General features: G+C 40.0%; 1 protein-coding gene across 1 annotated transcript in view; it reads right to left on the reverse strand.

Moving 5' to 3' along the window:
* Positions 1–3,679: 3,679 nt before the first annotated feature.
* The window catches only part of LOC147608355 (uncharacterized), a 33,549-nt gene continuing 22,936 nt past the window's right edge, over positions 3,680–14,292 (reverse strand). Inside the window, exon 5 of the mRNA XM_086789206.1 lies at positions 3,680–4,108. Coding sequence (XP_086645332.1) covers positions 4,026–4,108 — 83 coding nt within the window. The 3' untranslated portion in view covers positions 3,680–4,025. The remainder of the gene's footprint in view (positions 4,109–14,292) is intronic.

A 14,292-nucleotide genomic window follows, 5' to 3' on the forward strand; every position in this document is an offset into this window, starting at 1 on the left:
GACCACGCTAGTGGTCGTTCTGCTTCGAATATCTACTTCGAGCCTATTTGTTTGGTACTGTATTCATCTTGTACATGGACATCATCTGGTTCTTGGAACCCATGGAGCATTGTATTTGTTAAATACTCCCAATAAATATATCATATATTGAGGGGAGGTCGGCCCGTTCCGGCCCCAGTGCTGGTGTCCATTTATCTCATTTCATTTCATTTCAATTTCAAGTTGTAATTAAGTTGTCCATTTCAAATTGTGGTATTAAGTTGTGCTATTACGCATGTGGGTGTCCCACGGAGTCTTTCCCACTTGACGGGATCGGTTTCAATCATACATTGTCTTTTTTACTAGAAGACGCTCTAGTTTGTCTTAAGGGTGATTTTAGAGTCCTACCCTCTACTCTTGCAAACTCTTCTACTCTTGCTGTGGAGATGGCAGATCACATATAGTCTTGCTGAGGGCCTTGTGGCCAGGCATTGGTAATCTTGTGTTGGACTGTGTTTAGGAGATCTTGGTTGGACAGGCTTGGGAGGCCTTTTACATGTAGGTTCAAAATTATAGACAGATTTATATGGCAAGGGTTTAAAGATTAATCTCAACCTCTTCTGTCCCACATGCAGTTTTTGGATTGCTTTGTCATTTTGCACTTGATGATACTAACCCTTAAAGTCTTATCTTAAGGAATCAAGATGATTGAGATTGTATTTGGTTAGTAGCAGCAAAAATTTACTCTTTAACGTGGTTCTATGAGAGCTTAATGATAAACCACCTCAGGGAATGAAGACGATCGTATTTGGTTAGTCGTAGCAAAAATTTGCTCGTTAACATGGTTCTATGAGAGCTTAATGATAAACTGCCACAAGAGTTTTCCTTTGTGAAAGGAATGAGGCTGCAAATTGTGAGTAGCTATAGCAAGTGAAGCTCCAACTGGCCGATATGGCCATCATGCACGGGCGAAGATTGCATAGATTGGGGTTTTGCAATAAGCCCTTGAAAGGGGGATATGTTGAAATAAGCAGACCCATTGATGTTCTAAAAAATATGGCTATCGTATCCAAAGCTTCCAAAGCTTAAAGGAAAGTTGTGCCTCACAATTATGATACACTGAAGATGGCTTGGATTTTAGGTGTTCAGCGAAGGGAAGATGGGAGAGTACACAGTACACGAGCATGAAACTTCACCTAGTAACGGAGAGGTATGCATTCAAAAAATAGATCAAGCAATTCCTCACCTGATTTTTAGGAGGAGATGGTCCAATTAATATCAAGTACAAGTGTACACTCTAAACTGTAGTCTTTATTTGAGAGTTTGGTGGTAGTTGTGCAGTTGTACTAGCTCTATATTGCACTAGTGTGTGTCTAATTTTATGCTCCTTTGTTGTTTCCGTCAATTTTTTGGCAGATAAATATTGATAACATCCAGCATTACAAAATCTTGGGACGGCAAATTGATATGGTTTCACTTATAAGATTGCAGGTTGGGCTATTTTGTATTGTAATTTGTGCTAGCATTAAATTTAAAAAAATAATCATTATAATGAGTAGAATTTAGGGATGCTAAATTGACATGGTATCACTCGTACAATCATAGTGTGGTGTCACTTTGGATTTGTTTTTCCTTTATGTACTGTATGCCATCAATTTTTTTGAAGGGTAATAGAGTTCCTATGACTGCAACGCTGACAATCTTTTTACCCCAAGGCTATGTAGAGGATTTATGCCATGGCATGTGGAAGGGGATTTCCTTTTAGGAATTGCAAAAGGAGAGCGCACAACATGTTATGAAATTTGGCCTCTTAAATAATGGAGTTCATCTAGAATTGCGGACATGATACGATCGCAGGCCTCAATTTAATCCTTCAGCGCACATGGTGGCATGCAATCTTGTGTCAGTCCAAGAAAACATTCATACTATAACAGTCATGGCTGGTGACATCCCCTCCAACTTCCATGGAGTTGTCCTCAAATGTAACATTCGGATGACTTCCCATCAACCTAGGAGTCATAACCTGTGCTTTCCTTGGTTAGACAAAATATATGGCATAAAATCTTGTGTTGCCATTTAGGCTAAGGAGTTACAAACACTTCAAAAAAAAAGGGAGGGAAAAACCTACTTGGTTGCTTCATAAAGCTCTGGATAGTAAAAGAATATATGACGGTGGTTTCTGCATTTGAAATAGCTTGCTTCATGTCTATAATTTTCCGTGTGCTGATTTAAATTTTTGTGAAAGGTTTGCTTACCCACTGACTTCGTTTCTTGACCAACTTTCAAATCTTGGGTTTCCTTGGATTTTTTTCTCTGAGCCGTCTTCTGTGTTGGTTCAGATCAGTTTTGTCCTCCACTTGGACACTTATGGGATTACTGTATCTTAGTCCAAGTTCAAGTGCAGATTTCTAGCAAACGGTAGCCGAATTGATTAGCCAAGTTAGGGTTGATGGGTCTCGAGCATGTTGTGAGTAATGAATCTTGGTTTGGATTAAAAATACTTGAATGGACGAAAATTGAGAGATTAGTCTTTAGTTAAATAAAAATTCTAATTCTTGAATAAATCTTGTTCTTAAGGGGTTTAAATCTTGTGGTTGAAAATATCTTTGACTTAGAGCAATTATTAGTCTAGAAAGAATCTTGTACTCAGATAGATCTTGAACTAGAACACTTGAAAATTTAGACAAAACTTTACATCAATTGGTATAAACTTCGTAATTGTGATTGGCATACAACTTAAGCTTGGTTTCTAGTCACTTGAAAGCCATTTCTTTACTTTTATCATCGCTAATCGATGGTTAAGCAATTGATAACTTGAATCAAAGACTGGAGAAACTTGCTTGGATCTTGAATCTTTAAATTGGTCTTAATCTTCTATGAAATGTCTAGCAGTCATTTTTACTTGAATTTGGGCAACTAGATCTTGAAAATAACTTTGCTAATCTTGTCTCGATCTTTCTAGTTAGGTCAGGGTGTCTAAAATTCTTTCAGGAGCTAAAGTTTTTTAAAATTTTATAACTAGGTCTAGAAGGAAAGAATATTCAGAAGACAGATACAAAAGCAAACAAGACATTGTATACAATAAATAATTTTTAACACATACCTCCACCTTTGGTTAATGTGTCAAGTGTGTTAACCTCTTTGGTGTCAAGCGTGTCCTTTGGTGCAATTTGGTTCTTCTTTTTAGTCGGACAAGATTTAGCATAATGTCCCATCATCTTACACCTGAAACACTTGACAATAGACAGCTTGGATACGATGTCATTGGTCGGGCTATGCATGTCAGATACTTCCACAATTTTAACTTTCTTCTTAATATCTTTGTTCATTCTAGACAAACATCGTTCAATCTTTCTTTGAAAGTTGTCTCGATGCTCTCGTTCTTGATTCAAAAGAATATGGAGAGAATCAAGCTGTTCCTGAATAGTAGGACGGTGCGGACATTCGCCCATTTCCAAAATCACCTCTGTTTTTGTCTTTCACCTCTTTTGACCGCCTTCAAGAAAATTCAATTATACCAAAGCTCTGATATCACTGTCACTGGATCCATTTAATCTTCTTTGAAGAAATAAATCAAGAACTCATAAATTATATCAAATATTAAAACAACTACTTAAATTAAATTGAAAATTAAAACACATAACAAAACATAAGGCAAGAGAAAGAAAAACATCACCATCGACACAAGGCTGGATGCAATCTCCCTCCCCAATGTGAGTGGCTTCTTCTCGCGTGGGTATTTGTGATATATTCCAAAAGTAGGCCTTGAGCCAAAAATAGAGTACACATCCATATTTGGACTTTGCCATTTAATTAGCCTTTGTCCTCAAGCCTTCTAAGGTTTGCACAATTTTCTAATACAATAATCTAACTTGTGTACATATGCACATTACAAAATAAATCAACTAATGCTCGCACGCACATTGTATAATAAATTGACGCGTGCGCACACACACATCACAATGATGTCAAAATAATATCAAATGCCATCATACGGCCACAAAATATTGTGAATATAATAATGAGATCTGTCCACACGCCACGGCTCAATCCACCATCTGTGCGACACCTAAATCGGTACCCTCGCACTGTGCAACACCTATATCGGTACCCTTGCATACCTCATCACCTAAACTCATAAACATAAACTACGTTAGTAACAATCAATTGGCATCGCATCAATCAATCCTAACGTGTTCATGAGAAACATGCATCATCATAAAATATATATAAATCAAATACCAAAATGTCACCAAATACACGTTGGAGTCCACCCACACATGGAAATCCATCCATTACTGACTAGTAAAAATACTCGGGCGTCCCCGTCAAATAATAAATGACCATGACTATTATCCGTCAAATAACATTGGGGGGGGGTGTTGGTGTTGTGTGTGGAGGTCGGCCCATTCCAGCCTCTATGGTGTCAAATGTGGATATCTTTCTTTTAAAAAGTTGTGGAATGAAGTGGCATGTGTTTAAGGCTGTGGCCAATTCCGGCCTCTATGTGGTGTCAGATATAGACATCTTTCTTTTATAGTTTTGTGGAATGCAGTGGCATATGTTTAAGGCTGTGGCTAATTTAAGTGTTTAATTGTATTAATGGTCAAGTGTTTCGTGAAGCCCCCCTTGTTGCCGCCTGTGCGGAGTTACATTGGGATGTGCCATTTTTGAGCTTGCAAATTGTATGAAACATCTACGAAAGACCCCCAAAGGGTTTATGAGATTGAAAATGAGTACATATGATCCACGTACTACAAGAGCATGTTTACAAAAAAGAGTGTCAAAGCTCGTCCTCCTCGTGATTGGTGTACAGTGCAGCAATGGCTGCCTCATGTGGCGGTACTTCTGTATGGCGTTTGAGGATGTTCTGAATGTGTAGCTAGCTAGCAAGTGGAGGGTCAAGATCTTTCTTCTCGTGACTCCCTGGGTGCATGGAGCTATAGCAATGCGGGCTTGGTTGCAGCGTCGGTGCTCTCTCCCCTCTGGACGAGTTTGGGTGGTGGGCATTGTGATCGCCTGATGGGAACCAAAGAAGTTTACGATGGAGGTTTGAGAGGTGTCCATCTCATCTCGTCTCCCGGAATGCAGTGTTTTAGCTCACCAGAGTCTCCCAATGACAACAAAGCTCAAACAAGTATAAGCCTAGGCACGTACTGCATCACTCGTGAGAGGGAGCCAAAGCCATGTCAGAAGAGGCAATGAAATCTCCCATGTATCTCATAGTAGATTGGGCATCTACATATGCAATGCTCCTCCGTCTCAATCTCCCCAGTCTTGTAGAACTTGCATATCTCTTGTGGCATGCCTTGAGCTTGTTGGTCCCATATATACACAAAGAAGAGAGGGGGAAGATAACCAACATGAGTAAACAAGGTTAAGGAGGGATTAAGGGAATGAAGAGATGATGGGTGGGAAGCTTGATTTCTATTAATGTTTAAGCCTCCTTTTATTACACGTTATGTCCTTAGGCCCATATAGCAACTATTACACATATATACAAAAGATATAGCAACTAAATTCTCTCATGCCATGTGTGCATCTAGGGGTGTACCTATACTAATAAAGGTGCTATGTGCTAGACTAAGGTCTACAACCATTCATTTGATCCTAACATCTAATGTGCTAGACTAAGGTCTAACACATAAAGCATGGGCGGGGTGTGTCACTTACCTCGTGAATGCTCACGGCTCACTAAGCCTAATAGTAGGTAGCATCACAAAAGAAGCACTTGAGAGCTTGACCCCCTTGTCACGCCGGCACACCAATTGAATCTCGACCCGCCTCACAACTCAATGTCACACACTCACTCTCTCACATGCATACAAGCAAGAAAGCAACAGCATAGGAGAGTAGCGAATAAGAGCACTCTCTTGAACTAGCATAAGAGAATACAAGACAATGATAGGTTGGATTTCCTTTTGCCTTTTCTCCTTCGTTTCTAGGGTTTACATAATTTGGGTGAACAAACTTGAAAATAAAGTTCTCAGGCTCTCTAGCGCACATAAGCTAGTGTAAGCACTTATTCATGTGTGCACTATCCCTAACACTATTTTATGTGATATTATGTGCACATTACACCACTACATTTTTCATAACAAAGGTATCCAAGACTCAATCCTGAAGTGGGACACCCTCAGGTGATGGATGGCAGTCCTCATCATATGTGGCATGTATTTGTGAAGATACTTTAGTGCCTTAATGAAGCCACCCTTTGAAACCCTCATGAATGCTTTCTGGAGAACTGAAGCTTTGTGGAAACTCTGGCGGTGAGACCTATGTCTTGACTCGTGTCAAGCAGGGTCAAGTTCAGGCTGATGATGCAGTTGATGATTGATCTCGTGTCGGGAGAGATTCAAGAATGGGGACTCTAGGTTGTACTCAACAGGTGGGAGGTAGTCCATCTGAAGACCATGCATGCCAAACAGCTGACAACCTGTGAGTACTATGGCGTGCCATATGTATCTCATATTAAACTGGGCATCAATGTATGTAATGCCCCTCGTCTCAATCTCCCCTGTCTTGAATAACTTGCATATCTTGGCCTCCCGTAGGATACCCTGAGCTCTCCAAGACTCAATCCTGAGGTAGTGGGAGGACACCCTCAGGTGACTGATGGCAATCCTCATCGCATGTGACATGCGTTTGTGAAGATACTGTACTTCCTTAATGAAGCTACCCTTTGAAACCCTCAAGAAGTGCTCTTTGTAGAACTGAAGCTTCATAGGAAGTGTTGGTGGTGATACTTATGTCTAACTTGGTGAAGCTGGGTCAAGTTCAGGCCGATGATGCGGTTGATGATTGATCTCTCCTGGCGTCCGAAGAGATTCAAGAATAGGGAGTCTAGGCTGTTAGAAGTCATCTCCTATCTTAATCAGACACTAGGGCCTCTGTTGTGGGTGTGCCCACCTTGTATAGGTGTTTTATCATTTTTCCTCACTCCCTGTATTTTTTTCCATTTTTTCCATGGTGTGGGTGGATGCCACAGGCTGGCTGGAGCCTCTGATGCTGGCCGACTGCACTCTTGTGTACCTGGAGCTGGCCGACTTGATCAGGAGGGGTCGTGGTGTTTTTCTCTGCTGGCCGACTGGCTGTGCCCAATCGTGAAGGGCTGGTGGGACATTATGCGCTGGCCGACTGCACTCATGGGGCCATATAAATAGGCCCCATAATTCCCACATTGTATTCATTTCAGTTTTCCTCGAGATCTTGTATATAGAGAAGAGTTACACGCCTATCTCTTTGTCTTTCTTGTGCTGTCTATTTTCTGCACTCTACTTGCTCTTGTGGTCTCAAGTTTGGCTATCATTTTCGCTGCGTATTTTGACATGGTATCAGAGCCCTAGGCTCTTGAAAGATCTTGGGAGTTTTCTGAGCAAGAGGGGGATAGTTATGTTGCTGATTGGTGGACTGTTTGGACTGTTCGGGAAGAGAAGTTGCTAGAGGAAGGTGGGCTAAAGTGCTGGACAGCCACTTGCAGGTTGAAGCATGTGAAGATTCCGACTCTCCCCACGATCCCGGTGGACCGTCAGTTGGACGGGAACAATTACGGCATCTGGAAGGTGATGATGGAGTCCGTGCTGGAGTCATATGACCTTGCTGATTTCATCGTTGTCGGGGTTCCAAGGCCGGAAGAGAGGAAGGGGAGTTACTGTCGATGAAGAAGGATCGAGAGGCACAGGCACAGATGTGGGATCGTGTCAACGCCAGGGTCCGGTCATTTATTTTCCTCAATTGCACACCACAAGTGATCAATCACGTAAAGCACATGACGCTGGCCAGAGGCATATGGTAGCACTTGGCTTCTCTTTATAACCGGGTATCACCCATGAAGATCCTTGGAAGTGCAGATGCGGGTTATGAACCTTGCAAAGCATAGTAGCAGGGGAACCCCGTTTCCCCCCATTGGGAACGGTGGAACGCGTTCCCCCATCGCTTGAACCAGCAGTGGAACGTTGGAAACGGGGGCTGGAACGCTGAGGTGGTCGAAAAAACGTGGAACGGCAGGGAACGATGGCAGAACGAGAGATGGAACGGGAGAGGGAACGCGAGCCTACCGTTCCCCCACGTGGGAAGGCTACTGACGTGGAAATTTTTTTTAAAAATAGAATCCCATAAGCCTTGCGCCAGTCGCTTTTCGGAAATTCGCACCTGGGTCCCGTACGCCTTTCGCCCGTCGCATTTCGGAGTTCACGCCTGTACCAGTCACCGTTGCTGTCCACGACTCCCCAGTGCCTGTACTGTCCTGCCCGTACTGTCTTGCCTGTTCTGTACTACATAGTACAGTTGCCCCAGCCAGGCAACCAGCCCTTGCATACTTGCAGTGTACACTATACAGTGTACACACAGTGACTACATTCATCTAAAAGGCAAGGCAGCAAGCTTTTCTCTTTCTTCTCTCTCTCTTTCTTTGTTTAATACCTATGTCACAATCTGGACTGCACACTGCACAGTCTCTCCCCATTAAACACAAGAAAAAAAAAGGACTCATTTCTCTGTAATGGTTAACTTTGAAAGCCTATTCAACTTTTTGCCCGAATTTGCAGAAATCATGGCTTACTCGGGTTCAAAGCAATCGGCTTCGAATGTGTAAGATTCCTCCCCCAACCCCCTTTTTGATGTCTAGTATCTTCCCCCGTAATCAATCCCTCTTCAGAAATATAAAGACCTTGTTTCTAACTGTTTTAACCTAGAGAGAGAAAATATTCTAGAGAGAGAATATTCAGATTATGAATATTTTTGGATAGAAAAATAACTCATCTTATTAAAATAAGTTCCCGTGAAATAGAAATTCAAAAAGAAATTTCCAATGTGCAATTGGAATTAATTGGAAATAGGTATAAAGAACCTTAGTCTAAGGGCCTAGATTTTCAGAAATCTTTAGACTATGGTCCAATTAAGGTTTCTATGGGCCAATAGCATCAATCCATGTGTAGGGAGGAGATAAATCCAAATTGTAAAAGAAGATACCCAAAAATGAGTAAATGCTCACATAAGATGAAGAGTTGAAAATGTACAAGGTTTATTAGTAAATAAACTCATATGTAAGGAAGAGGAGTTCTTTAAAGGAGGTGCATATTTCACATAAGATGAAGAGTTGAAAATGTACAAGGTTTATTAGTAAAAAACTATGAGCAATACAATTTTGACACATATGTAAGGAAGGGGAATTCTTTAAAGGAGGTGCATATTTCACATGCTTGAATGAGTTTTAAACTCATAAAAATTGAGATATTTCATCTCTCCTCTCTCCTCATTCAAGTCTAGTTCCAGAAAGTTAGCTTAACTGACCTAAAAATGGTCAAAAAGTGACCAAACTGACTTAGAAAATTCTAGAATCAGTTTGTTTGGTTAGGAGCTCAAATTTTCCTATAAATAGAAGCCTCCCCTTGTTGAAAAAAAACATAGTCTCTTATGCTTTGTTACTCTACTCCACCTAAGCCAAAATACATAGTCTCTTATGCTTTGTTACTCTACTCCACCTAAGCCAAAATATATAGTCTCTTATGCTTTGTTACTCTACTCCACCTAAGCCAAAATACATAGTCTCTTATGCTTTGTTACTCTACTCCACCTAAGCCAAAATATATAGTCTCTTATGCCTTGTTACTCTACTCCACCTAAGCCAAATTAGATATAGTCTTATGCTTTGTTACTCTACTCCACCTAAGCCAAATTAGATAGAGTCTTATGCTTTGTTACTCTACTCCACCTAAGCTAAAATATATAGTGTCTTATGCCTTGTTACTCTACTCTACCTAAGCCAAGAACTGTGAATTCTTTAATAATTCACTAGTTTTTGATACCTCTCTCTTTCTTCAATCTCCATTGGTGGCTCCATCAACATACTAAACCAATTGATTGGTTGGGGGCCTCTACCGTGAATAAAGAATCAAGCAAATCATAAGGTAAGTATATTGAATTTCGATCTTTTCTATGATTTCTCAATGATTCTCTCTTCTCAACCCCTCTCAAGCTTGAGAAGTTTAATTGGTATGGTTTTTTTTTAAATGCTAATGAAGTTAATTGGTGAATAGTAGTGAAGAGGTACATAATTTAATAAATGCTATAGAAGTTAATTTCCACTTATATTTAAATTCTAATGGTTTTTATAATTTCTCTCTCTCACTCAAGAAATGGTCATACTCATGACCCATTCTCAATCCAAATGAAGCTTTTCATAAAGCTTTTCCTTAATCCAAGATTAAGCTATTCTTGAGGCCAAATTAATGGCTTTTTGCTATGCTTTTAGTTTATGCACATTGATGATTCAATCCATTATGGATTGATGACCCAATTAGAGACCATTCTAATTGTTTTCTTAATGATCCAATTAGAGACCATTATGGATTGATGATCCAATTAGAGACCATTCTAATTATTTTCTTAATGATCCAATTAGAGACCATTATGGATTGATGATCCAATTAGAGACCATTCTAATTGTTTTCTTAATGATCCAATTAGAGACCATTATGGATTGATGATCCAATTAGAGACCATTCTAATTATTTCTTTAATAATGAGCTTTATCCCTTAGAAAAAAATTGAGATTTATCAGTCATAGTAGCGGAGCTATGGCAAAATTTTTATAGAAATTACGCATAAAATAAATTCATTCAAAGCATAAAAAGAGGACTTTCTACCATATTCTAGGAACTATCATCCTAGATTAATTAAAAGAATTTTATCATGCATGGAGATGTGGATGTTTGCATGTAGATGTAGATGTATAGATGTAGATGTGGATATGGAGGTGGATGGATGCATGTAGATGTAGATGTATAGATGTAGATGTGAATGGAGATGTGGATGTATGCATGTAGATGTAGATGTATAGATGTGGATGTGGATGTATACATGTAGATGTAGATGTATAGATACGGATGTGGATGTGGAGGTGGATGTATACATGTAGATGTAGATGTATAGATGTAGATGTGGATGTGGAGGTAGATGGATGCATGTAGATGTAGATGTATAGATGTAGATGTGGATGTGGAGGTAGATGGATGCATGTAGATGTAGATGTATAGATGTAGATGGGAATGGAGATATGGATGTATGCATATAGATGTAGATGTATAGATGTAGATGTGGATGTGGAGGTGGATGGATGCATGTAGATGTAGATGTATAGATGTAGATGTGAATGGAGATGTGGATGTATACATGTAGATGTAGATGTATAGATATAGATGTGGAAGTGGAGGTGGATGGATGCATGTAGATGTAGATGTATAGATGTAGATGTAGATACGAATGGAGATGTGGATGTATGCATGTAGATGTAGGTGTATAGATGTAGATGTGGATGTAGAGGTGGATGTATGCATGTAGATGTAGATGTATAGATGTGGATGTGAATGTGGAGGTAGATGTATGCATATAGATGTAGATGTATGGAGGTGAATGTGAATGTGGATGTAGATGTATGCATAGAGATGTAGATGTATGTATGTAGATGTGAATGTACGCATATAGATGTAGATGTATGGATGTGAATATGCGATATATGATGTGAGGGAATCTGAAGTGATGAGATAGAAATGATGTGATGGGATGAGTATACATATAAATGGAATATGGAATAAGTAATGTAGATTGATGAGGGATAATGTGGAAAAATGAAAGTTAAAATAGAAATTGTATTGTAAACTGTTTGTAAATGCTGTTTGTAAATGCTGTTTGTAAATGATTGTTTTATGTCAAGAATGCTGGGGGGAGCATTTTGACCGTCTTGTGATTAAAGTCGTGATGGTAAAGTTGCAACTGCTGACGGGGAGTCAATGAAGGACGTCTCGCGTAGCAAGGTCGGCCGAGGTCTTGACCAGCCTCGGTGCGATTAAAATGGTGAGCTTCCGGTACGGTGGATGAGGGGCCAAGGAAGCGGCCTATGCGTGAAGCGCTAGGTTACCTGCGAAGGATCCTAGAGGGTGCTGACCATACGGTGCTCGGGCTCTGGGTCGCCTAGGATACCCACGCGTGCGTCGAGGAAGATATTGGAACAGAGTTGGAGTTGTTTTCTGAATCGGGCATGGATCTGGTTGATTGACCTTGCTGGTCTTCAATGGATGAGTCCATGGCCCCTTATATGGATCTGTTGGTTGATCTTGCTGATCTTCAACGAGAGTCCATCTTGATAAGTGATTATATTGCCAAGTATTAAAGGCTAGGAACTATCGAAACGGCCCCTGAGCGTTCTAGTTGCCAATGATGCCATATATACTCTGATGAAGGAATGATGGAAAATTATTAAAGGCTAGGAACTATCGAAACGGCCCCTGAGCGTTCTAGTTGCCAATGATGCCATATATACTCTGATGAAGGAATGATGGAAAATTAAGAATCAATGGGATAAATTGGAAGATTGTGATCAGTGATACTATGGTTTTATTAAAGGATTGTTTTAAACTGGTTGAATCTGATTGAAAAAGGCAATTTCATATTGGGTGTGTGAGTGGTGTGACTAGTTTTATTTTGCATGAACCTCCGGCTAGGGGGCCTTGGAACTCTTTTCCCTGGTACCCGGGACAAAACCTAACCAAATTTTTAATTGGATCCCATCACTACAGTGGTTGGGCGGTTGGCTAACCCATGGGATCGGATGGGGTTAGGCTGGACTGATGGATCCATAAACCGAGACTCAAACTTTTGTTTTTACGATAGAAAAAATAAATAAATAAATCCCGGACAGTAACTGTTCTATGGATAGGAATCAACGGCTGTGCCTCTTGAATGGGGAAAAAAGCGTTGATCCCAATGATCCAAGTGCAAGTTTCTTCCTTGAACTGACTAAGTATCTTATAGATGTAATCGGATCATCTCGATCAGAAATGATCTTGACTACGTTAGAGTAAAAAGTTATCCTGGTGGAATCGCCCGTGCTTTCCGGTAAAGGAAGTTTTTCCGGGTTCGGTTTTGGAACAACCGACGGATTAGTCTCTTATCCGGATATCCGTGGGCGAGGCCCCGAGTGTGGGACCCCTGTCCCGCGCGAGAAGCGCTACTTCCGCTGTCAGTACCCCGAATCCGTTGCTCGGTGGGAACAGGGATCTTACAGTTGGTATCAGAGCCAGGTTAATAAAGATCAACTGAGAAGACAAATATGTCAAAAATTTATCAAGAATTACAAAAAGGTTATAATTGTGTGATATAATTCATACAATTTGATATTCAAACTGAAATTCATAATTTGGTAATTGGTTCTCCAGATGGAAGTACCGCGATTATATAGAATCCCTGACTTGCTTGAGGCCTAGACATGATAGTATTTACCTTATAATTCCAAGGGCCGTGACTACGCGTATATACCGAGAGTATACTGCAGCTCTTTACTGACAGTATATACGAGTAAATCTAAGACTTGAAATTATAAGCGTTAATGCTATCTAGATGATGATTTCGAATGTGATTGATATGATTTTTAATTCTGTTTGAGAATGAATGAATTGATTTGGATTCTGATTGAAAATGCTGATTGAAAAATGTTGATTTTTAAAAATTAGTTGAAATATAATGAAACCACAATGAGGGGGAATGGGACGAGTCCTTGTGATGATATTCATAACTAGAATGATGATAACGAATTCAGCAAATCACTATGAGATTAGTGGGTTGTGCTGTCAGATTGCTACTGTTAATACTTGACCGGTAGATCAAGTTAAGGGATGTCAAATTGAGAACTTGCTTAACTGAAATTTCCGTGGAGGAATGTTCCGAAGGAAACTTTTCGGTCTAATGGACCTTATCATGTTAAAGATATGAATGATATGATCTGAATGAATTGTTATTTAATGATGAGTTCTATATAAGGGATAATTATCCCAGTGTTCTGTTGGGTTGACCAGAATATAAGGAACCCCAGAATAAAAGTGGATCTTAAGAAAAAGAGTTATCCTCTACCTTGCGAGATGAGGACATCTCGCACTTTTTAAGTGGGGTAGAATGTAAGATTCCTCCCCAGCCTTCGAGGTATACAGGAGTAAGAATCTCCCTTTCTGATCTTATAATTATTCCCTCTCTAAAATAAAAGAAAGTTTCTGTTTAAAAAAAGGAAGACCCTTTCCCTAGAATACTCTCAGGAGTCCCACCTGTTTTAAGGATTTAGAACAATGAGTTTAGAAGTGAGAATCGGTGTTTTGGATACCAAGGTTTTGGTTTTCATTCGAGTACGGCCCAAAAGAAGTTCTTTATCTCTTGGGAGTATAAGAAGTTATCGCCCAGATATTGTGATCCTTATATCTGAATTCTCAATGAAAGTAGGTGACTTAGCCTACAAGTTTCTTTTATCTCCTCATCTCAAAATTCTTA

Source organism: Cibotium barometz, chromosome 53, assembly GCF_041138505.1.
Source record: "Cibotium barometz isolate CiBa-2024 chromosome 53, ASM4113850v1, whole genome shotgun sequence".
NCBI classification, from domain to species: domain Eukaryota; kingdom Viridiplantae; phylum Streptophyta; class Polypodiopsida; order Cyatheales; family Cibotiaceae; genus Cibotium; species Cibotium barometz.